The sequence below is a fragment of the Vigna angularis genome, chromosome 11 (genome assembly GCF_016808095.1).
Source record: "Vigna angularis cultivar LongXiaoDou No.4 chromosome 11, ASM1680809v1, whole genome shotgun sequence".
NCBI classification, from domain to species: domain Eukaryota; kingdom Viridiplantae; phylum Streptophyta; class Magnoliopsida; order Fabales; family Fabaceae; genus Vigna; species Vigna angularis.
Genome location: NC_068980.1, coordinates 8,443,441 through 8,468,043, shown reverse-complemented (window position 1 = coordinate 8,468,043; position 24,603 = coordinate 8,443,441). Strand labels below are relative to the sequence as shown.

Below are 24,603 nucleotides of genomic sequence, written 5' to 3'. Positions count from 1 at the left end.
AATTAAAGAGTTCGCTGATAGAATTAATTATACCTTTCAATCAAATAAACAAAAATTGAAAACAAAAAATGAAAACAACTTACTGTTAGAAAACTTAAAAAAAAAAAATTTAAAGATAAATTATATATTTTAAAATAATGAAACTATCATCTAACAAAATTATATTTATATTAAAACCTTTTAATATTAATAGAGTTCAGTCTGGCTCATTTTAAAACTCTAGAATGTATTTTTTAAATTTTTACATCAATTAATAAAAAATATATATTAGAAAACAATTATATAATAAAATAATTCACTTCATAACATATCAAGTTTTAAATTGATTTTTTTAATTATTATTTTAATATATTTTAATTATTTATTTTATTGCAATATAGAAACATATATTTAATAATTTTTAATTGTATTCTTTTTTGTGTATTATTTTAGTGTTTTTTAATTATTTATACTATATAATATATAAATATTTATTAATAATATTCAATCGTTTATTTAAATTATTCATAACATAAAAACTTATACAAATACGAAACAATAATAATAAATAACACAAGCTTAAATAATAATAATAAATATTATGTTTCAAATAATATTACTTTTTTCAAAATAATTAATTTTATGTACATTTTCTATAGAAATACATTTTCAATAACGTCGAAAGTTTAAATTAAAATTTTGTCCTTTTCGTAATTTTACATTTTCAGTACATTAATTTTCACACTTTCTTCTTTTAACCTGTGCAAGCAATATTTGAATGATCCAATAACACTCTTAAAAGACACTAAATTATTAACTGATATATGTAGTTTAACATTTTCCGCATATTATAATTACGAAATTCTTGAAGTGAGTGTAGATCTCACACACAAAAATAAAATATATAACTTTAATTGAATGATCAATTATTAAATTAAAAATCATCAAGATTTCCTTTTACTTTAATTATGCCAAAAAAGAATATATTAATTCTATGAACATATATATGGAATATTTACTATTTAGTAAACCTTACTGAAAAAGTAAATGTAATATATAATTATAATTCAATAATTAGATTAATAAATGATTCTATGTAAAAATAATTTATAAATATATTAGGATATAATTTAATATCTTTAACGTTTGTTAAAAGAAAGAAAAAGTTAATATCCGGTGGGCAAGCCGCGGAGAGAGGAGCCCGAACCGTTGGCCAAAATTTACTTTTCTTTATTTTTTAACTTTGAATAAAAAATAATTATTTGGCAGTAATGGTAGAAGCTTGATGGAAGCTACTCTGTTCAACTTTCTCTTCCTCTGACTTCTCTGCCTATAAAACAAATCACCACTCTCATTCTTTCTTTGAATTCATTCCACATCTCTCACAATTTCTTCTTTCACCATTCAATACTCAACACCTTCTCTTCCTCAATTCTCTTATCTGTAAGTATTCACACACCGTTCTCTCCCACTCTCATAATCGGGTCCTTTTCTTATTTGCATGTTTCCTTACCCTCTTGTTTTCATCTGGGTTTTCAAATCTGCTATAAAAAATCTCTCTTTTTTTGAAAGTACTGGGAAAAGATTTGTTTTTACTCCACCCTCTGCTTTGGAGTTCTTCATAGTTTCCAACAATGGTTTTATTTGAGGAGCCATATTCTGAATGAACTTTCTTTGCAGAGGTTTATGTTCAAAGCTCAAACCTAGTATTCAGTTTTCTGACCCTTCTCAGTGAAAATCATGGAATCTAGAATCTTCTTCCTTTTGCCTTAAATGTTACTGTCATTTTTCATCTGTTTAGTACGCGCTTTTCACCGTCTTTTGTTTTTCTTCATCTCTTGATATTGATAATTCTCAACTCAGCAATTTTGGTTTTCACCTTGGTCTATGATTCTAAGTATAGGGTCCACGGTCGCTTGAAGATTGAATTACGATTATTGCATAGATTTAATCTCCATTTATATTATATTTCCTGCTTTTTTTATAATTATTCAGGGAAACACTGAGATTTGTCATATTTTTCTGCTTGGAGGGTTTCTTCTTCTTCCTAATTAGAAGAACCTCTTGTATATAGAAACGCTTCCTTAATTTAACTCTTGGGGTGTTGTTATGACTATTCATTGACTTCGCTATTGCTATGTACATTGAATAACCGTTTTGAGCGAATTTTTGGGAAAGCACACGTTTTGTACCTTTTCTTCTGAATGTACTTTTGGAAGCGGTGCAAGAGTAATTCTGATAGAGTTTAGTAATTCTAGCTTCTTTATTTAGATTAGATTTATGATTATTTCTTTAAGCAGGTAGGTGGGGGAGTGGGTCTGCAACAATCCTCTTTTTGTTTTTGGTGTTTTTTTCTTCTTGTCATCGCAATTAATGGTAATCAGTGAGTGCAATCACTAAGTAGACTCGGTGTTGAATATTAGTTCCTTTTTCTCTAAAAGGGATATCACAGTTACGGGGCAATTTCTAACTCTAATTACTCAGAAGAAAATTAAACATTTTTGTCTTGTAGTTCTCTTCTTAGATGAGAAATTTGGTGATTGAACAAATTGAATCACATGATATTTGTGTTGAAACAACTGAAAATTTGGTAGGTGAGCTGATGTTAACCTACTGCTAGCCTACCAAAACTTGGTGTGCTATATTAATCACTTTGAGAAAATTTCCAGAGAGGTTCTAGAGAATTCAAGACGCCAAATCAAAATCTGAATTGGTTGTCTACTGGCCTTGTACAAAGCTTTCTAATAAAGATGAATGAATTGTTCTGGATGCATTTTCGTTTTCATTTAAAGCTCATTATTTCTAGTATTTTTTCCATATTAATTAATCTGTATACCTATTTCTAGACCTTTTAGCATTTATGGATTAGGATTACCTATTAGCAGACACTCACTGTTCTTGCACTTTTGTTTTTTCAGATTCAGGCACACTGCACATAACACTTTGCACAAGACAAAAGAGACATGGCCTTAAACCAGTATTTTGAGGACGTTGTGCCCCAGTTGGATTACTTTGAAGATATATCATCTCTGAAAACATGGAAATGTGCTGGTGAAGATGATATTGCAGATTCGGATAAAAAAGCCTCCAGTGGCTTTGATTGCAACATCTGCCTGGAGTGTGTGCAAGATCCAGTTGTCACTCTTTGTGGTCACCTCTACTGCTGGCCCTGCATTTACAAATGGCTTAACTTCCAAAGTGCCTCCTCCGAAAATGAAGAGAAGCAACAATGTCCAGTGTGCAAATCAGAAATCTCACAGTCATCACTTGTTCCATTATATGGCCGTGACCAAACCACACTACCCTCCAAAGGAAAAGGTCACCAAGTAGGGATTGTGATACCAAGAAGACCCCTTGGTCCTTCATGGCTGACCAACTCATCAAGATCACGTGATTCTGAAACTGTTTCCCGACATACTTCACATGTTTATCACCGCCATTATCCCAATCATCCTCAACAATTCAACTCAATTCCTGGCAGTTACCCTTCATCAATGTTCAACACTGGTGGTTCGCTAGCCAATGCATTTGATCCAACATACGGAGTCTTTGGAGAGATGATATATGCAAGGGTCTTTGGAAACCAAATGACTAACATCTACACATACCCGAATTCATATGATCTTTCAGGGAACAGTAATCCAAGGGTAATAAGGCACTTAATGCAAGTTGATAGGTCACTCAATAGAATCACATTTTTCCTCCTTTGTTGCGTAGTTTTGTGTCTTCTCTTATTCTGATTGATATTCCATATTTTTTTTTCTGCTACATATCCCTGTATAGAATACAAACAGTATGCGGATTCTGCTATAAGCATAGTATATTTTAGAGTTGTTTGATGTTGAGATGTTTGTAAACTAGGCCCGTTTTGGTACATAGCTTAATCGTGTACTTAATGAATAAAGTGTTTATCATATTAGCATTTGTGTTCATTGTTTTCTATAATGGTAGAAAAAGAATAAGGTTAAACTATTGTTTGTCATATTATAAAAAGTTTATATCATACCCTGAAGAGATCATTCATTGAAATAAGTGGTAAACAATTTCATAGGCAGATCATACGTTATTTTCATAATAAGTTTGCATTTGTGCTCAATTTGGACTTTCAGTTTGTGATAAGCTAAACTATCTACATTTCAAGATTATTTATGCATTGTTCAGAAGTTCTGTATAAAGCAGAAAATGCCAGTTATATAATTTCGCTTGCATCCTTTGCATTGGATTCCGTGTAGCGTGTAGGGTGGCTTTGCTTATGAGTGAAAGAATTGGATAATTTTCATTCGTTAATATTTTGATAACATTTTAATATTATGTACGTGTTATTTTGTGATTGGTATTGAATTATTTTACAATCAATAATAATAATTATAAACACGAATATTGACCAATCAAAGAATGACACGTAGATAATATTAAAATATTGTTAAAAGTATCATTATTTTTTTCATTCAAATGTTTATAATAAAAATGAAATAAAAATGATAGCTAAAATCATGGTTTTTTTAGCAAGACTTAATACCACTTTTGGTATTTATTTTTGTTTACTTTCAAATATTCAGCTCTAATTTTCGTAATTTTTGTATAATTTGACGTTTTTTATTATGATATTTAAATTATTAGAGTTACAGTGAACAATTAGTGAATAGTTGTTACTATTTGGCCTGCAAGTTAAATAAATAATGATGAAGAAAATTGATATTTGAATGTAGTTTTTTCATTTAAATTGGAAGTGGTTTTTTTCGTGGAAATTGGAAGTGATTTTTTTCGTGGAAATTGCATGTACGAGTGTGTTAATTTTTCATTCAAAATGGAAGTCGAGAAGACTAGGTCAGGTATGCGTTATTAATCTAAGGTTGGTTTTTTGTATTAGGATATTAGGGCTTTTGTTGTTTTCTCTTGGGTTTTGTTTGTTTTTGAATTGGGTGTGGTGATGGTTTGGAGAAATAAGTAAAATGTTGTTTGTCGTGTAAATGATTATTTGTTTGGTGTGTAATGAGTGTTCTTCTTCTTACAGATGAAATTGAGAATTACAATTAATAAAATTTATTTATAGAAAAAAAATAAAGTAAAGAATGATAAATTGTTGTTGATTTATTGGGAGTTTACAGTATTCATGGGGGAGTTGGGAGAAGAAAATTTTTCAAGTGAAACCTTGTCAAAATTTATGCTAAAATTTTATATATTTTGTAGGATTATTGTAACACTTTTCATAGGACAGAAGAATTTTGCAGATGTTGTTATTATATGGTGAGAGTTTGTAGAATTTTTCTTCTCGTGAGTCTTGCTTCAATAGTTTGAAAGAGTGCATTAGAAGAACATTTGGACAGTTTACTAATCTTATTTATATTTCATTTTGTTTATAAATAATCAATTTGAAACTTTTTCTACCGCAAAAGTGAAAAACATGTTTGATTCTAGATTTCTTAGCAAAAGCTACAATTTTCCAAATTCTAGATTTCTTAGTTGCACAATCTAAAAAGTTTTTCAGCAAATCCTTCGCTAAGGTAAATTTCCCTTTCCATAAACATTTCAATTTGAGAATCATTCTTAAATGGATAATGATACTTTGACAACATTTTAACATCATCTACGTGTCATTCTGTGATTGATCCAAAATTACTCCATAATCAATAATAATAATAATAATAATAATCATAAACACCAACATGGATCAATCACAGAATGACACGTTGATTATGTTAAAATGTTGTCAAATTTTTTTTGTCAAAATATCATTATCTTTCTTAAATTGACTACTACAAAAAATTCTAAATGTTAATAAACAATGCAAGTCACATGCAACTAGAAAAAAAGAAAAAAATTAAAATGAATTCATTTTTTTACTATAAACTAAAATTAATTTATTTAAGTTCTAAATTTAATTTTAAAAACTAATATATGTAAACTAATTTTATTTTAATTTTGTTAGAATACATTCTAAAAAAACAAGATAGGTCCAACTCCAAGTGCTCCCACTAGTGTCTCCAATTCGAGACTCTCTCTTTGAAAACAATCATAACAATTCCCCACACTGCAAGAACAAGAAAGGGGACTAAGAAGTTCGGAGAAGGGAGCACTTCTTTGAGGGATGTGTAGGAGACGGAGAAGAGGGATTTCAAGGACACAAAGTCCAAGCTTGTGGCGTGTTGCAAGAGCGTAATGGTGAAGAGGGAGAGTTTTGTGACCGGTGATGCAACAATGATGGAGTTATGGTAGCGGAGGGATGTGGATCTTGCGATTGGGAGGGAAAGTTTGTTTGAAGAAAACCACTTCTAAATATTATATTTTTACGTCACTGGTTGTTTAACTTGTCACGGATGCAAAAAAACTAACAACTCATTCACTCATTACTCACGTGGACACTATGTCGTTAACGATTTAGATATCATCATGAAAAATGACTAATTTAAAAAAAAATTACAAAAATTGAAAACACTTGAAAAAGTCAAGTCTTATTTAACAAAATGAACGAAAATAGAGACAAAAAATGACATTAAATCATTTTTGAAAAAAAGTTAATCAATTTTTCTTTACTTCTTTTTGAGAAAAGAACTCTAGATAATGTTTATGTTGGCCTTGGGTGTTTTATTTACAAATGAGAGATAAAAGGGGATAAGGGAATGGGGAAAATGGATGAAGTCCATTTGTCTTTCAAGTATATGAAGTCAAGTTGGTAGCAAACAAACACTTGTTTCCAGCCTTCAAAATGGGGATATACAATATCAATTTACCCTATGATTAGTTTTCTTGGTCCTCAGCATCAATTTTGTAGTTATCTGAATTGGTTTCGAGATATTTCCCACTTTTCTAGTGAGCAGAATTGACCCACACTTTCAAAAGAAAAAAAAAACACTTATTTCTATAATTCAAAACACTTTTATTGTTTTATCGAGACAAAATGAACTATACTGAAGTCACTTTCAAAACACGTTCCTGAACTGTTTATAACATAAATTATTGGCTTAATACCTCTTTTGGTCCCTCGAAAGGAGGGAAATGTTCAACTGCGTCCTACGTTTTTTAAAAAGTTAAAAAGGGTCCCAACTTTTGAAAAAGTTGTTCAATTTAATCCTTTTTGGTCACGACGTTAATTTTTTAACGGTGCAACTGAAAGCATGGAGTGAACAGTACGACGTGGCTATTTTATGTGAATGTGTGGCTGTCTGAAGTTAAATGACGTGTAAAATTTAAATTAAAAAAAAATATTTTGAGGGGTAGGGGTTGTTTGCTTTGTATTGAAGAAGATGCAGATGTTGATGAAAGACTGGCGATGAAGGATTTACTTGCAGGTTCGAAGAGTTTGATGTGCTGATGGCGAATCTTAGTTGGGTGATTTTCGCGAGAGGGATGACTTTTGTTATTCGCGATGAACTCGCGACGGGTGACTTTCATCATACCCATTTAGGTTCAACTTCACACCCCATCCTACCCATCCTACACAATGCATCAAGTTCATTCTCAACCCCTTTCAATACCAATAGATACCCAAAATCAAGATACCAACTCGTGATCTTCATCTAATCTCAAGATTTTCTTTCATCTGCACAAAAAAAAAAGGGATCAAAGAACAAACAAATCCCTCAAATTCAGTACATTCAACCCAAGAAAGAATACATCCCCAATCTCACAATTTCCACTTAGTCCGCAAACTCTAAACTAGCCATCCACATCCTGTCTCCACCGCAACCGTGAAGCTCCCAACGTCGTCGCTCACCACCAAGCTTACCGTCGCCAGCACACTGTTGTAAGTCGCGTGACTGCGACCCCAAACCCTTGCGCCATCACAGTTTCACGGTCTCCTCGCGTAAGCAGCCAACACCAGGCTTCGGGTCTCGTTGTCGCTTGCCTCCAGCCATTCGGAGCTTCCGTCGTCGATGTCGTTCATCATCGTGGTCATCGTCGGAGACATGGTGTCTCCGGCCTGCTTCTCGTTCTTCTCGGGAGGCCAAACGGCCACCTCCTAAAGGCCTCCCTTCTCTTGCTCATTCTCACGGAGGAAACCCTAAGAGGGGTTTGGGCTTGGCCCATCTTCAACGCAAGCAAGCAGTCCTATCCCTATCCTCTGTCAAAATATTTTTTTTTAAATTTAAATTTTACACGTCACTGCCACGTAATGACATAAACTAGACACGCAATTATGTTTTGTCCACGCTGTCAACTGCACCGTTAAAAATTAACGCCGTGACTAAAAAGGATTAAATTGAACAGTTTTTTCAAAAGTTTGGACCCTTTTTAACTTTTTAAAAAACATAGGACGCAGTTGAACATTCTCCCCCTTTCGAGGGACCAAAAGAGGTATTAAACCTAAATTATTTCTATCAGATCCATTATTTGTAAAGTTACTAAGCAAAGGTGCATTCTCTCAACAAAAGTTAATCACTAAGAGCAAACATGTATGGGGAAATGCCAAAAGTTTTGAATCAGCATCAGAAATATCTTTTGAATGAAGCTAAAATAGAATGTTCCCAAGCCCAAACGCAAAGGCATTGCCTTCTGGGTTTTGATCCTGAAACAGAAGATCATCAGAAAAGATTGTTTTCTACTAGTTTTGTTGAATGAAAGTGACTCAAAGGGCTAATCTTTTAATGTGGTTGATGAGTAACTTGTAAGCATGAAAAAGACAGATAAAGCAGTCTCCTTGATTTCAATTTCAGATCAGAGGGCACACAGATTTTTTACGCAAACTAATTGCAGCATCGTTTTCAAACTTTTATTTACACTGAAGAGTATTGATGGCGATTAATTACGTGCCAATCACCATCTGGGGAGCCACATGGAGAAGGTCTGTGCATATCTTTGATATATATGTTAACCCTGCGTTTGATGAGAGGTTTGATAGATCAATCCAACTAGATTTGCTTTGATTTTTAATTTCAAAATTACATTTTTTTTATTATTGTTTGGGTTGGTTTACCACACAATTTAAGATTTAGTAAAAGTTGGAATTAGTTTATTTTCAAAATTTTAGTTCAATTTAATTTTTTAATCAAAGTTTATTATTTTTATTTGATGTTTAAATTGTTTTTCATGAATTCTTTAGACGGTTTGATATATTTCTTCTTTTATATTAACCAAAAACAATATATTTAAAAAGTCAAATAAATTTAATAATATTTTATTAAAAAACTACATTCACATAATTTTAAAATTAAATTAAATCAAAATTTTGAGAAATTAGTATCAAAATCATATTTAACCTTTCTTAATATTCAATTTGTTTGAACGTGTACAATGGAAAATATTTTTGCAATAAAATGCATGTGAAGAAATTGAACTTTCTTATTACTTAATAAAACTTTATTAATATAATAATAGGTAATGACAAATAAAATAAGTATATGTGGATATTTATATGTAAAATTTGTAAAAAGTATCAGATAGATATCTTTAATTAATGCTCATAAATATTAGTTATGAGGTACAATATTATGAATGATATATATTATTATTTAATAATTGTTAATATAATTTATTGAAATTAAAATCAAGCAGTTATACTAAATTTATTGATAAGAGAAACATGGATTATCAGAGAATTGTTCAAATTTTGATTTTAGATATTTATATTTTTTATTTAAACATAAAAGTGAAATTATTTTTAAAAGGATTAAATTTTAAATTTATATTTGTAATTCATTTAAATTTATTGTATTAATATTTATTATTAATTTTATTTTAATTATTTTTATATAAATGTATGTTTTAAAAAATACTTAAAATTAAAAAAAATCAATAAATATATAAAAATGTTCATGAATAATTTTTCATATATTCTTCATAGATAGAACCACAAGTAATAAAATAGATCTTTTTTAGATTGGACCGATAGTGAGTTGGCATTACTCTTTTCACCACCATTAATCATTATTATCCCTGAATATATTTTTTTGAGAGAAAAATAATATTTGTATTAAGAGAGATTAAACTCTCCTCTATATTAAATTAATATTATAATTAAATCTTGTATTACTAAATTAATGGTGATAGTGTTATGAAAAGTTAGTTTTATCTTCTCCATCAGCGCAATTAGATTTTAAACTTAAGAAAGGTTTCCATATTAGAGAAAGAAGAGAATGAAAATAAAATTTTTAGAAAATTATAGTTAAATATGATATTTCAATGTAAAATTGAAATTCATTAATCTCTAAACTTTTAATACATTTTAGTTTTAAAATAAATAAATAAATATATTTTTTATCAAAGTATTTTTTATTTTACGCTTGTGTATAAATAAAAGAAAAGATAAATAATCTTTCCAGTTTTCCACAAACCAGCGTTTAAATACCACGTTTCAACTTAAATTGATTTATGATAAAGTTATACGCCAGGAATAAGTAAAGAAAAAAATATTTATCTTTAAACAATTGAAACAGTATTTATTGAATTAAAAGTCATATTTTCACAATTCTTAATCTATATTTCTCTCCTATTATTCATTCAACATATTTTTCAAATAACTTTTTTCTTAACAGCAGCATGGAGTTAATTGATATCATTTGATATAGTAATAACTAATAAAAAGTCTTCCATATATTAATTACTTGGTCGGTATACATAACTTCAATTTTGTCTTTAAAGAAACTTGGTACCACAGACTATGTTTAAAAATTTTAAACGATTTCCATTTCCATTAAAAATTTACAGACCACGTGTCTTTTATATGAAGTTTGAATATTTATTGCAATTATATAGCGAAAGAGACATCAAACTACTTATTAAATTGAAACAATTTTATATAAATTGAGGACACATTTTTTTCTTAGAGTAAAGTTAAGCGTATCCTAATCAAATCATATATGCTTTGCACTTCCAAGATATATAGTCTTTAGAATGATATATGAGAATAGGATATCCATTTGTAAGAAACTCTTTTATTCTCAACTTAATAAAAGATTAAATAGGTATAGGATTGAGGTTAATTATTTAAATTGTGATTAACTGTCCAAAAAAGTTGTCTTGAAGTTCAAGTATTGGATTTAATGTTCAAATCAAATGGTCTGAAAGTACTTGTAAAAGACATTCTGATATCTAAGTCAGCTCAATGTCAGCAGTTAGAAAATAATAATGTAGTAAATGAAAAAAAAAATCTATTTCCTCACTTCAAATATGTATTTCTAGGTTTTAGGGTAGACTTTTAATTAACACTAGCCTAATCACAATCCAATTACGGGTAATCACACTTTACTTCTATATATAGTAGCATTAAGGTTAATATGCTCTTATTCATGACCGATCGATTTACTTTTCGACCAACTAGTATCACTAGTGATTCGTTGAATAATCCGAACTAAGATTAATCGTCTTGTCTATAACTTACCACACAAACATATTGTGCAACAACTATATGTAAATACGATATCATACTTCATTTAATAGAAATGTTATTACATATGTTTAAGAAAAATTATCATTAATATAATAAAAACAAATAATAATTCCATTTATTATTATTCATATTATTTTTGAAATCATGCATAAAAAAATTGTTATCGACATAGGATAACAATTGAATTATAATAATTGGTTTATTTAAAGGTTATTCGCAAGTTTATTAATTAATTTTGGTTGATAATTAATATGTGAATATTTTTAAGATATTAATAAGTGTTTAAATTCTCAAAGTTTGAACAATTTGATTAATCACTTCTTTTAAGGATGAACATTTTTTTGTCGTTTTGTAAGATCTTATAAACTTGAGTATATAGATTGAATAATTTTTTTTTCTAAGACTTCGACGTTTAGTACTTTTAATCACAACTTTGTGTAAACTGTTTAGCGTTTGTTTCTAAATGATGAACGATGATGTTTAATGTTTATTAATAAATATTAAAACATCATATTTAATGCTTGTTTTATAAAGATTAAAACATAATTTTCAGTGGCTTTTTATAAATATTGAAACACATTGTTTAATGTTTATTTATCAAGAATGAAACAATATTTAATGCTTGGCCATAAGGATTGAAACATAATGTTTAATGTTTGTTTATAAAGATTGAAACATAATGATTAATACTTAATAAGAGATCTATTAGACTCTTTTAATAGAGATTATTGCACAATGGTTCAAGCATAAATTAAGGGCTAACGTAGAGGTTGAGATACAAAGACCAGTGCTTAACCAGGAATACAAAATCCAAACCTTGTCTTGCCTAATTTTTTACCGAGTGTACCATTTTTAGTTTAATAAGAAAATTCTCAAGCCATATGGTCAGAGTGTAAGTCAAAATGAAGATGGTAATTCTTCCATGCAGCAACAATCTAAATAGGGTAATGAATAATAAGTATGATGTGGTATGAAATATTGGTATGATAATAAATAAAGTCCCGTATTAAATAAAATAAAACAAGAAAAGAATAAAACAAGAAAAAAATAAAACAAGAAAAGAATATGAGTTTATATATATTATTAAAGGTATAAAACAAGAAAAGAATGAGTTTATATATATTCTTAAGATTTGATCTAAAACGGATAATCTCCTCTAGGCTGACGCCGCCGATTTGATTCACGATGCCTCTCTCAACGACCGCGTGGATCTCCGCGTCTTGGGCGATGTCTCGCCAAGATCCGTGTCATGAACTTTGATTCCCCTGGCGTTCAAGTAACACACTCAGTCCCTTCTTCAATTTTCCTCTTTCCCAATTTAGATTACCTCACATTTTCACTCTTAAACCCTCATCTTCTTCGCAATTTTCTTTTCCTTTTTCTTTTCAAGTAAAATCGAGGGTTATTATGCTTCTTTTCTCATCTCTACCATGGCAGAGATTGAGAGAGTCAATGAGAATGATGTGCCAGATGCCCCAGGGTAAGAATCTGCTCTCTCTCTCTTCTCAAGTTTATAGCAATTGATTCTGGCCCTTTTGTAATTGGATCCAAATCCTAGAGCTTTTCTCTGCCGAGTACCTTGATTCTAGGTTTGGGTGGGAAATGATGGGAAATTAAGGCTTGGGTATGGAATTTTTCATCATTTCTAACGAAAAATTGTTCATTGTTGTGTGCATACGTTGTTAAACTTTCACTTTAAGCTTGTTTGGTCATCTGGGTAGGTGTTTTGTATGTCATCTCATACTCAGTCAGCTGTAATTGTGTAAATCCTATGGTTGTGTTGGTTTGTTATGGACGAGAGCTAGCGCGGAGCAATTCCCTGCTAAAGGACTATGGGGTTACGGAAGGAAATGTTTTGCATTTGGTGATTAGGTTGTCGGATCTCCAGACCATCAGTGTGAGAACCTATCCTGGAAAAAACTTTACCTTTCAGGTGGAGAAATGCAGGGATGATGGGTATGTGAAGCAGCAGATTGTAAAAAAGGAGAAGCGCTTTGTTATTCCTGAACAGCAGGAGGTTGTGTGTAACGGAAACTGTTTGAGGATCACATGTATGTACTAAATTGAGTTAGGTGTCAGATGCATAAGTAATAATGCTGCAAACACTCACAAAAACCTGCTTTGCACATAGAAAAGTAGAAGAGAGAAAAAAAAATTTAACGTCTTTTGTACGGATTTAACGGAAGGGATTTCATTGATGCAAATTTTATCAAGTGAAGACGCAATTGACACATTTTTTAAAGGATAAACTAATTTGACATGTTCGAACAAAACTAAGGACAAAATAGGTTATTAAACCTAAGTAATATAATAAAATTTTATATAATATATTGAACTTGAATCGGATTTTGACATCCGATATTGTGTGCATCGGATATCCACATCCGATTTTGGTATATTGGAATTTCCATATCCGATAGGTTGACCCAAATTTATTTTAATTTAAAAATAGTTTTATTAATTTTAATAAATTCATAAATTAATTTATATACATTATAAATTAATACATAAAATTAAAAAAAATTATAAACTAATATAAACAAGTAATTCATACATAATATAATTTAAATCTTTCACATAAGTAAAACGTTAATCAGATATGAATATCCGAAGCTCCTCCCATCGGATGTCTATATCCGATCAGGCTTGCATCGGTTATCAATAATCGATGTGTACATTTTTGGATTATAAAATCAATCAGTTCTCTACTGTGACCATGCAAGAGATTAAACAAAAATAGTATACTAACATGCAAATGCAACACATTAACCAAAAATAAAATACTAACATGCAATAGATTAACCAAAAATTAAATATTAACCTCTCTCCAACAATATCAATACAACTAGGAAGAACACCAAGAATAGCACCCAAGAGCACCACCACAAAGCACCCCAAGTGCACCACACAAAGCAAGTCAAGCTTCCTGGATGCATCACTCCAAACTGCACTCAAACACTACCAACCCCTCTCAAATTTCTTTAATTTTCAATATCACACTCACTCACAAATATAACTATTGATATGAACTAGAAAGAAAAATAATCAAGAGAAAAAAGAATTATCACAAAGTTCCAACTCAAATGGGGTGTAGAGGTGTAGGCAATACATGGGTGCATAGGTGTAGTCAATGCAGAGGTGCAGAGGTGCAGGGTGCAGAGGTGTAGGGGTGTAGTCAATGCAGAATGCATGTTTGGTGATAAGAGAAAAATGGAGAAATAGTCAATTGGGCACATAAATTTTTAATAAACAAAAAATTATTAAATAACTGCCTAACTTAATTAAGGGTATATTAGAAAATTTAAGGTGCAAAGATGAAATGCTTAGAGGTGCAGGATGAAACCCTCTTTTAGGGTTTGGCAGGCCCAACAAAATATTTTATCCTTGGAGAAAGTGGGTTCTAGGCCCAATTTATGGTTGAAAAACCACTTAATTGAATTTGAAAAAGAAAAAACTTGTAAAGCAGGATAGACAAGTAGATTTATTTCAATGAAAAATATTGAATGTGATCCTATTATTTTAAATGTTCATTGTAAAAAATAAATTAAAGCATTCATTAATCTTTTTAATTATGTTTCCTTTTTAAATTTTTCAGAAACATTATTGTATATTACTTTTGTGGGGTTGGTCTAAGTAATATCGTGTTTAATTTAAGTTTTTTTCTTTATTTGAATGCTATGTTTTGTAGATCAAATTGTGGATTTGGTTTAGAAAATGAAAAAAATAAGAATATGAGTAAGTAATGAAAAAATAAATAAAAACAACCTAAATTGGTAATGGTTAATAAGAGTTCAAGTCTTATTTTTTATAATAAATAACTTATTATATAGATTATACGAGTCTAATATAAAAATAAGAGCAACCACAAAAATAATTATTCAATGCAAGAGTATTATAATTGACACTGTTAAATACAAATAAAAATAATAATTGAATTATAAGACTTTATTTTAACATAATTAATGACTAATCTTTTAATAAAAGTTATAAGAAATTCGAATCACTAATATTTGAATGTTTTGTACTACAGGTAACAAATACATATTAATTATTTTTCAATAAAGTTTTCTTCCCCACATTCTAGTTGCTTAATGTTATGTTTGTTTTTATTGATGTATTATTGTAAGGGAAGAGAATTGTGGGGGATGTCTTGGCTCAAGTGAGAAGATAAGAAGGAAAAACCACCTAAACTTATATACAATTAAAATTTAGACCTCATGAATTGATTCCTTGCCTTGGAAGATGATGATTTACAGAATGACAAAAGGAAATCGATTCTGTTGTAATATTAAAGACAGGATAATCGATTCTCCTGTTTTCAAAATAGATTATCTTCTCTCATGGATATAATTGAGAGCATCTCCCTTCTGCAACGGTTTTAGATTTTATATAATAATAAATAATAGAGATAATAATGATAATGATTTTCAATTTTAACTTTTTTTTTATAATTTTAAATAATAATTCAATTTCATTTTAATATAAAAATGAGTAATATTTTTATATCATTTAATTTTGTCACCATTTACATTTAAATTTATATCACAGGTAATAAAAGAGTGATCATTTAATTTTATTTATCAAAATATTTTTTTAATATATTATATTATAGAAACTTTCACAAACTTTTTGTCTCAAATCTATTTAAATCAATTATATTTTTCTTAATCCAAACAATTCTAATTACACATTTTTTCTCTCTCAAATCCAATCCTCTAAATTCATCTTCAAATCTAAACAAACTTACCATACTCGATAATGACATTCATTTTTGTAGTAATCATGAACCATTGTTAATAATTTACAGTCATTTTTAAACAAAATCATAACTCATTGAGAAAAAAAAATAATATAAAGGTTTAAATAACCATTTGGTCACAGTTTTCATTAAAATACTTTGGTCCCAATTTTATTAGTCTTAACTAGATCTCAATTTTTTAACATTTTATGCAATTTAGTCATTTATGTTAGTAATATAAAAACGACATGAAAGATATTCACATGTTAATTTGTAATTCTTTTAAAATAAATTCTATTTTATTTTATTTTAAAAAAAATTATTTACGTGTCAAATCTGTGTTATCTCACGTGACATTGTTAATATAATAACAATGTCTTGTATCAGTACCTTGTGTTAATGTTACATGTATTGTATTCAATCCAGTATTTATAATTTTAATTCAATTTAATTTATTTTTCAAAAATTGAACAATTTTATCCTTTTTAAATCTAATCCAAATTCATTTTTTATATAAACATCATACTTATATGGTTATTAAATTCACATTTTTATTAAATAATAATATTTTGACCTGAAAGTTTATTAATATCTATAAGAATATATATATATATATATATATATATATATATATATATATATATATATATATATATATATATATATATATATATATATATATAATCACATATCCAAAATAATAAAATTTATATGATATTTATTTATAATAGTAATTAAAATAGTGAATAATTAAATATTATGATAAGTTTGTTTATAATAATATAAATTGTTTTCAAATATTATTGTCTATAATGATTTAATATAAAATAATGTGTTGAGTTTAGAACAAATTGAATAAGTAAAGTATATGTGTGTCAAAGAAGATTGTTTGATTTGATGTATAAATAAACAATTTTAATAATTGAATTACCTTAATTATTATCTTTTTTTAATAAAAAAAAAAGGAAAAAGATGAACTTAAATTGTCATCGAACAGATCTTATACACACTTTTGAAGTTGTTTTTGAAGTTTATAATGTAAATCATCTCAATTATAACAAATTTAGTTTTACTGGATTAATTAGAACCACTTAAAATAATATGAAATCATTTATATATTTCTTTTTTACTCTAAAAATAACTATGTATAGGTCACCACATGTGCACAGAGGAACATAAATATAAGTCCAACCTTAAAAAATTATTTATTTCGACTCTTATTTATTATCATTATAAAAACATAAATATATAATATTTTTAAACTAATTCTAAGTATATTATTAAAATAATTATTAAATTTATATTTGATATTTGATTTTTTTCTACTCGTAATTTCTCAGAACATATTAATACTATCTATTAATACTATCTAATATTGAATTATAAATGTTGAAAAATTGACTATCTATTAAATTACTAATAATGAAATTTTGTAAATTTTTATTTTTATTTAAATTTATGAAATTAAAAATATTTAAAAAAAAATTAAGTTTGTTTAAATTTATATTTTACATTGAATTTTATTTAAATTTAGTTTTAAAGTTTTAAATTTATTTGTATTCATATTTTATCACATAATTTTTATTTGAATTTATATTGAAATAATTTTATATACATTTATAAAAAAAAACTAGTAAATAACATTTAATATTTTTTAGTAAATGTTAATTTTAATAAAATATCAATATAATATTTGTATGAAAATGAAATTAGATCTCAATTTTGAAAAGAACAAAATTATTTTATTTCCTTGAAAAAAAAGTAAATAAAATCAAAATAACAAAATATATGATACTAATACATGATACTACAATGATACAGTAATGTTGTCATGTGACATGATACAAAATTAACTTATGAGCAATTTTTTTAAATGAAATAAAGTTAAAATAAATTAAAACAAAAAGAAAATACAAACGGTACATACGCATTTGGCACATAAGAGACTAATTGTATCAAATTTTTAAAAATTGGAACCTAATTGATATTAAAACAAATTGAGAGAGTAATTTGAAATATTTTGACGAAAATTAAAATTAAATAAATATTTAAACCAAATATAAAGTATATTAACATTTTAACAATTTTGTTTTTAACAATTATTTTGATAAGAGAATATATATGCATCACTATTTAATTGATCTGTATATTTAAAACAGACTAATTACAAACTACCACATTGTTGTAAAAAAAATTGTTAAAAGAAATTATTAAAAAAAATTGTTAAAAAGAATTTTCTTATAGACAGAGAGAAACACAGAACTGCATAAGTTATTGTATACATATCACAACTCAAAGAACACAGAGTGCAGACAAAGTTTACACATTATATATGAGTATTAAGGAATGAATAGAAAATCAAAACCACTATATGTGAACCATTTAAAGAATATACAATGAGATGTTTTCACAAGATTATAGATGTAAGTTGCAAACAAATGGTGTGACATGGATCAGTTTATGTCAGGACTTGGTGCAGAAGGTGGCACAAGACCTTTTGGAAGCAACCCTGCAAGGGTTCCAAGTGTTTTCATGTCTCCTCCAATATCTACTCGCCTTCTGGATCTTCCTATATCATTCAAAGGATAATCTCTCCTTCCTTCTGCCAATGAAGTTTCCATGATCGAAGCAACTACAAACACAAACATTACCAAACATAGCAACATTTTGATCTCGTGCATGTAATAACGTGTCATCTTTTGGTGTAACTGTGGCTATGACTTTTTGGCAACTTTTGGAAATTACTTATATACACATATAATGCATATGGAAGTATGGAACAAAGTCACCTTGAAGTAAACTGTGCCAGCCGGCTTTGTGAAGTGAGATTGAGTGCAGCTAATGTTTTCTTGTACTTGCCGGCATATAAAGTTGCAGCTGTGGAATGTTTAATAGTCAAGATTGTTGGATTATCAATGTATACCCGGTTCGCCATTTGTTTGATTGGCGTATACCATGATAGATTTCTTTGTAATTTAGTTCACTTTGTTTTTTCATTCATGAATGAAGAATAGAAGCATTACACAAAAATGCAACTTGGATTTTGAACCTTTATCATAAGGAAAAAAAAAACCTAGTGGGGTGTAAGTTGATTTACTCTATCAAGTACAAAGTTGATGAGTCTATTGAAAAAGTACAAGATAGGAATAGTGACCAAGGGCTTTACAAAGACTTATGACAGATTACCAAGAAACCTTTTTCACCCTTGATTGGCCATTACATCAATTAAATGTCAATAATATCTTCTCCATGTACATCTTAAGAAAGAAGTATATACGTACTACACTATTGTATCAACTGAAAGTAAAAGTACTCAGTAATCCCCTCAGAAACTCTGATAATAAACAAAGTAAAGCAAAAAACACAAGGAGGAGAATCTTCAAGTAGGAAAAAACTCCAATCATAATAATAGGCGTTGCGAATATATGGAGGAGAAAATAGAGTTTTTACCGTCACATGAAGAAGTAAAAAAGGGAAGAAAACTCAAGTGTATGACATTGATTTTCAATGCAACGCAGAAAAAAGATTGATAGAATGAGGTTGTCTTTTAAAATTATAGCGTACTTGTATCAACAAGTGTCAAGAACAAACTTTTTTAACTATCAAAGCAAAGGTAAAAGACAATAAATAACCCAACTAATAACTCTATCAAGAAATTACAAAGGGTTTAATGAGTCTTTTTGCTGACCTACAGAATTTACAAGTAGAAAGTAATCCTCTTTTCAATTTCTGTTTTGAAACATTGAAATGATATATACCATTATAGTTCAACATCTATAACCATTTTCTTAGCACCACCTTTTATAATTATATATTCATGAGACATGTAAATAACTTGTACAAATAAATCGGGTCAACTACAACAATTCTTTAATCGTAATAGAAGACTTAAAAAAAAGTCGCTTAAAACCAGCACCACCACTCCATTTTCTCACTTTTCCATTCCCATCTCTTTATTTTTCAAATAACATACACCCCAAAGACAGATGAAAAGAACTTTAAATAAAATTAACTTTTAGTACAAAATCTGTATAGCTGCCTCTGAAATACAAATGCTATCTTTAACGTTCAAACCCATACATTAAACTCTGGCCTCTCATTCCCAACAAATAATGTTGGAACAAGTAACAAGGAAGAAACCTCATACCGATTAGTTACAAGTCATCCTTGGAATTACAAGATTCAGCGTAAAGCCTAGTAACTTAATGATAATGTATTGTAATAAAACAGGGTTTCTATTGGTTCATAGTTGCTTGCAATCAGTGTTCACCAATATTAGCCACAAAAGAAAACATAAATAAAAGGTGAGCTAACAACGGTGGCACTGTACCACGAGGTGAGCTTGCAATCACTTTACACATATACATTGCCAACAATGTGCACTCACACGAACTCATTAGCAGGTATACACAATGTTTAATCTGGTCACTATCTACGAGGTTATATAACCGAGTTTGTCAACCAACATTTACCTAAAAAGTTACACACAATTCTTGAAAATACAATCAGATGTAAACGAAATATTTGCCCGGTTATATTCCACTCTAAACATCAGCACGATAAAAATGCAGCAAATTTATGGGTTCCACTTTTTCCTGAAACCAAAGCGTTCACAATAAATTTACTAAAGATGATATACAATAGAAAATCTAATATTTAATTAAAATAAATGCAGAAATATTAAAGACCTCAAATATCTCTTCTGATTGTGAAGGGAAGTGAAACCCAGTTGAGCAATTCTGCAAAACTTCGGGGCTCTTGATCCATTCTCTGCGTGCATCACATGCTTTTATTTTGAATTTGAACATCTGCAAAAAGATTAGGCAATATCCGATAAATTCCAAGTAAACTTGTTTTCTGAACACATGACAAGTATTTACCAAGAACAGAAACAATGGTGCTAAAAACAAGATAGAATTTAAGTATTTGGTAAGCTGGAGAACTAAGCAAGAATTATCACTATTATAAACAAACCTGAGACAAAGAAAATTCTGGCTGTTCAACTCCATCTCCATCAATGACCATTCCAGTACCTTGGCACTCTGGACAGAATACAGTTCTTATATGCTTTTCTATATCTTTTGCTTTTCCAATTTTCTCACCATCTGAAGCAATCTTTCTCTTCACTATTCTTCTAACATTTGGACGAACTAAATGATTTGTGATTATCTCAAATTCACACAAGATTATCCAGTGTATAAGGCAGGATGTATGGAACACGTGAAATGCCTACAAATATATGCCAATGTAAATTGTCTAATTTAGTAAATGAAATATGCATATAATGAAGTTTAAATATCCCTACAATTATTATCAAACAAAACAATATAGCAAAACTATATCTGAAATCAGAAACTAATAAAATGTCTTTACCCCAGTTTTATTCCGACTACTGCACGCTACCCTTCCGGTCTTCAAATTCAAAAGTGCAGCTACATCTTTACCGGGAAGCATTTTTTGTTGACAGATGTTACATACTTTCTCTGCTGCCAGCCGCTGCTTCCGTCTCAATTCTTTCCTCACAGCCTTGCTTGAAATGAACCTTGTACAAAGATGATGATTGTTGAATTGATCTAGTGTTAATCGTGTAGTGGAATTGTTTGAATCAGAAGACTCTTCCGCAGACGAATCATACTGATTGCTTAAAGAATCACAAATATCATCAGAGTCAGACAAAGATGTCTTTCCCTTTCGGCCACCAGAAGCAGACGGAAACAATGACTTGACATCATCAAGCAAACCAGACCGACCCAGATCATAATTATAAGCAAAATTTACAATTGCAAAATCATGCTCTAGAACCTCAACACCATCTTGTTGATTGTTACTTTTTTTCCCTAACCATTCACACCATATTCTTTTAATTCCACTGAACGCGCTGCACTTCTCAAGAAATCTTGCAGCAATCTTCCCTAAGCCCACTTCGCTGACTTTTACATCAAATATTTCATCTCCAATCAGCAAATGAGGAATCAGTAGCCCACGCTCATCATCTTGCACGCCATCAGTCGAACATGGTTCAGCACTTGGCTGAACCCCGTTCCCAAACTTAACAATTGCAAGACTATTCTCGTTGTTATTAAATTTCAACAACCTGTTTTGGTAACTATCTGCAACTTCCAAGTCTCTATCACTTTCAATAGAAGTATCAAAGAAAACAAGACCATCATTAAAAGGCCATGGTTTCGGTCCTAGCAGGGTAACCTTAGCAGCAGACAATCTCTCCTTATGAAGATTACCTTTCAAGTGATCAAACAGAACATCGTCACTATAACACGGTGCAAGACACAGAGTGCAGAAATAAATGAATTTTTTCCCATTCTCACGCAACTCAACATACGGATGCCCTTGAGATCTAACAATTTTCAGTATCTTTCTCGCCGCCTGTTCCTTCGGATTGGAAACATCAGACTTCGGAGGCCCCAATTCCAACTTCCCAGCCATTCAAATTTTCCCAAACAAACCGTAAACGCAAAATTCAACACCAGATAATATCCAATAACCAATTAACAGACAAAGACAAGAGGAACCTCTCCTAAATTATAAAACAAGGAAACTCCTAGCCGTATTCCAGATCTCAAGGTCTCAGAGACACCACAGACTCCGTGCCAAACCCTAAAATAGCATAACGGAGAATTATCCGATACTAACTGACGGAAAATTCTCCTATATCCAAAGTTTGCACAGAGATAACTAACCAATCTAAGACACTAAGAACAAATGATTTCACGAATGGAAAACAAAGCATGAGTCGACGATATCCTGCAGTAGGAATTCCAAGTTTAAACAGCGAAAAACGAAACGCGATGGAGAAATTTGGAGAGCGGTAAAAAGGACCTTAGAACGACGCCCTGAAAGGAGATATTCGAGGCGCAATCGGTATAGAACTGTTCGGTAATCTTGGAGACCGTCCGCGTCGGTGGAAAGCATCGAGAGCCACTGAGAGAATCTCGTAGGAGCACGAATCCTCCATTGACATCTCCATGTATAGCAGAGCACTAAGAATTGGAAAGTGTTTGGAGAGAAAGAGATGGAGAAAGTGAGGGAAAAAGGAGAGGGAAGAAGGAAGATGAAAAGCCTTATACAAACTCAAACACGAAACCAATATCAACAGAAATTTGAGACTCCCTTCAATTTTCACACAGAAAATGATTAATTTTAATTAATTAATCATTATTGCGACAACGTTCTCGGTTTGGACGGGGTTGTAGCGAAAGGGAAATGTTTTGGGTAGATTTGAATTTTGAAGAGAGATTTTTATTTTTATTTTCTTTTGCTTCAAGTATTAATTTAATTATATTAATAATGATTTGGTTCAATATTGTTATCAAACATTAATAATATGATTTACGAAAAAGAAAAAAACATCAATAAAGGTTGATGCTAACTGGAGAACGATAATGGGAAAAAATGGCAACTCATCTAAATGAAATGAATCTCCTGAATGTAAAAATGTCAGGGCATGCAGTTATGCCCTACTTCTCTGTGACTTAAATTACGATTGTGAAATTGAATATACAAATATATAAAATTAAAATCAATTGAAACATATAAAGTACTACATCATTTAAATAACGGAAGAAAAAAAACACTTAGGGAAATAAAAAGGCAATGTTGTTGCCCAGGATCGAACTGGAGACCTTTAGTGTGTAAGACTAACGTGATAACCACTACACCACAGCAACTTACAAGTTATTTATAAATTAAAAGTTTTAAAACATTTTATAAAACTAAAATTTATAATAAACAAATTGATAATTTTTTAGAAAATTAAAAAATAAAACAGTGCAATTTAATCTGTTGCTGCCCAGGATCGAACTGGGGACCTTTAGTGTGTAAGACTAACGTGATAACCACTACACCACAGCAACTTAATGATATTTTTGTTAACTAGAGAAATTAGGATCTAAACTAAAAGCTTAGGATTTACAACTAAAAGCAGACCTAGCCCAAATATTCTCAAACTCATTCTGAAACTTATAACATCACCAAAAATTAATATGGTCGCAGACTGTGTCACGAATATTATTGTTTTTCTGATTTTTTTTTTATTTCTCAGCTTTTCTACCTATAATACATTTCAAACCATTACAGAAAGCAACATTTTAAACTAAAAAAAAATTAAAAGTAATAAAATTAACTAAAAGAAAAGTTTTTAACACACTTAAAATATTTACAAGTAATTACATTTTATGTTAATATTTGAAAAAAATCTGAAACTGTCATGTGGCACAATCAAATCAAATATTTAACAAAATTATCACTTTATTACCACTTATAATTTAGGCACCTATTTTTTTTCTTGTCATTTCATATACAAATTAATCTAATACTATTCTTTATTATGATTATTTATCAATTATTGGATTATATATAATTTTTTAATTTCATTTTAAATCTAATGAAGTTGTATCAATTCCATATGTACATATTATAATGAATTTTTTTAAACAATAGAAATTTAGTAAGCATTTTATATATAAATATTTATAACATGTATATGTGTAGACGTGTGTAAGAACTTATAAAATAGAGTATTAGTGTTAATATGTGTTTCGGC

At 29.5% G+C, this 24,603-nt stretch overlaps 2 protein-coding genes and 2 non-coding genes across 5 annotated transcripts; 1 reads left to right on the top strand and 3 right to left on the bottom strand.

Annotated features, from left to right (window-relative positions):
• Positions 1 to 1,281: 1,281 nt before the first annotated feature.
• Positions 1,282 to 3,901, top strand: LOC108332393 (E3 ubiquitin-protein ligase RMA1H1). The gene is made up of 2 exons (XM_017567644.2): positions 1,282 to 1,422; positions 2,898 to 3,901. The coding sequence occupies exon 2, from the start codon at positions 2,943 to 2,945 to the stop codon at positions 3,717 to 3,719; it is 777 nt and encodes a 258-aa protein (XP_017423133.1). The 5' UTR covers positions 1,282 to 1,422; positions 2,898 to 2,942; the 3' UTR covers positions 3,720 to 3,901.
• Positions 3,902 to 20,227: 16,326 nt separating this feature from the next.
• On the bottom strand, positions 20,228 to 23,268 carry LOC108334413 (uncharacterized). Of its 2 annotated transcripts, XM_017570249.2 has the most exons (5): positions 22,881 to 23,262; positions 21,417 to 22,805; positions 21,018 to 21,272; positions 20,732 to 20,851; positions 20,228 to 20,638 (listed from the first exon to the last, which is right to left on the bottom strand). In XM_017570249.2, exons 2-5 carry the CDS (start codon positions 22,485 to 22,487, stop codon positions 20,588 to 20,590), a joined length of 1,497 nt encoding a protein of 498 aa, XP_017425738.1. In that variant the 5' UTR covers positions 22,488 to 22,805; positions 22,881 to 23,262; the 3' UTR covers positions 20,228 to 20,587. The 2 variants fall into 2 exon arrangements, with proteins under 2 accessions (XP_017425738.1, XP_052726859.1); XM_052870899.1 differs by lacking the exon at positions 21,018 to 21,272 and having other exon boundaries at positions 21,417 to 23,268.
• Positions 23,269 to 23,655: 387 nt separating this feature from the next.
• On the bottom strand, positions 23,656 to 23,728 carry TRNAV-UAC (transfer RNA valine (anticodon UAC)). Its single transcript has one exon. It is a non-coding gene; the product is annotated as a tRNA-Val (tRNA).
• A 113-nt stretch (positions 23,729 to 23,841) lies between these two features.
• TRNAV-UAC (transfer RNA valine (anticodon UAC)) lies at positions 23,842 to 23,914 on the bottom strand. The gene has a single exon. It is a non-coding gene; the product is annotated as a tRNA-Val (tRNA).
• Between the last annotated feature and the right edge of the window lie 689 nt (positions 23,915 to 24,603).

Bases quoted from the DNA above. Each gene is read 5' to 3' on its own strand.
- LOC108332393 (XM_017567644.2), top strand. From the start codon at position 2,943: ATGGCCTTAAACCAGTATTTTGAGGACGTTGTGCCCCAGTTGGATTAC.
- LOC108334413 (XM_017570249.2), bottom strand. From the start codon at position 22,487: ATGGCTGGGAAGTTGGAATTGGGGCCTCCGAAGTCTGATGTTTCCAAT. The intron at 21,273-21,416 runs GTAAAGACATTT...ATATATTTGTAG, and splicing joins GTAGTCGGAATAAAACTGGG to GCATTTCACGTGTTCCATAC. The intron at 20,852-21,017 runs GTTTGTTTATAA...ATCTTTTTGCAG, and splicing joins CAGAATTTTCTTTGTCTCAG to ATGTTCAAATTCAAAATAAA.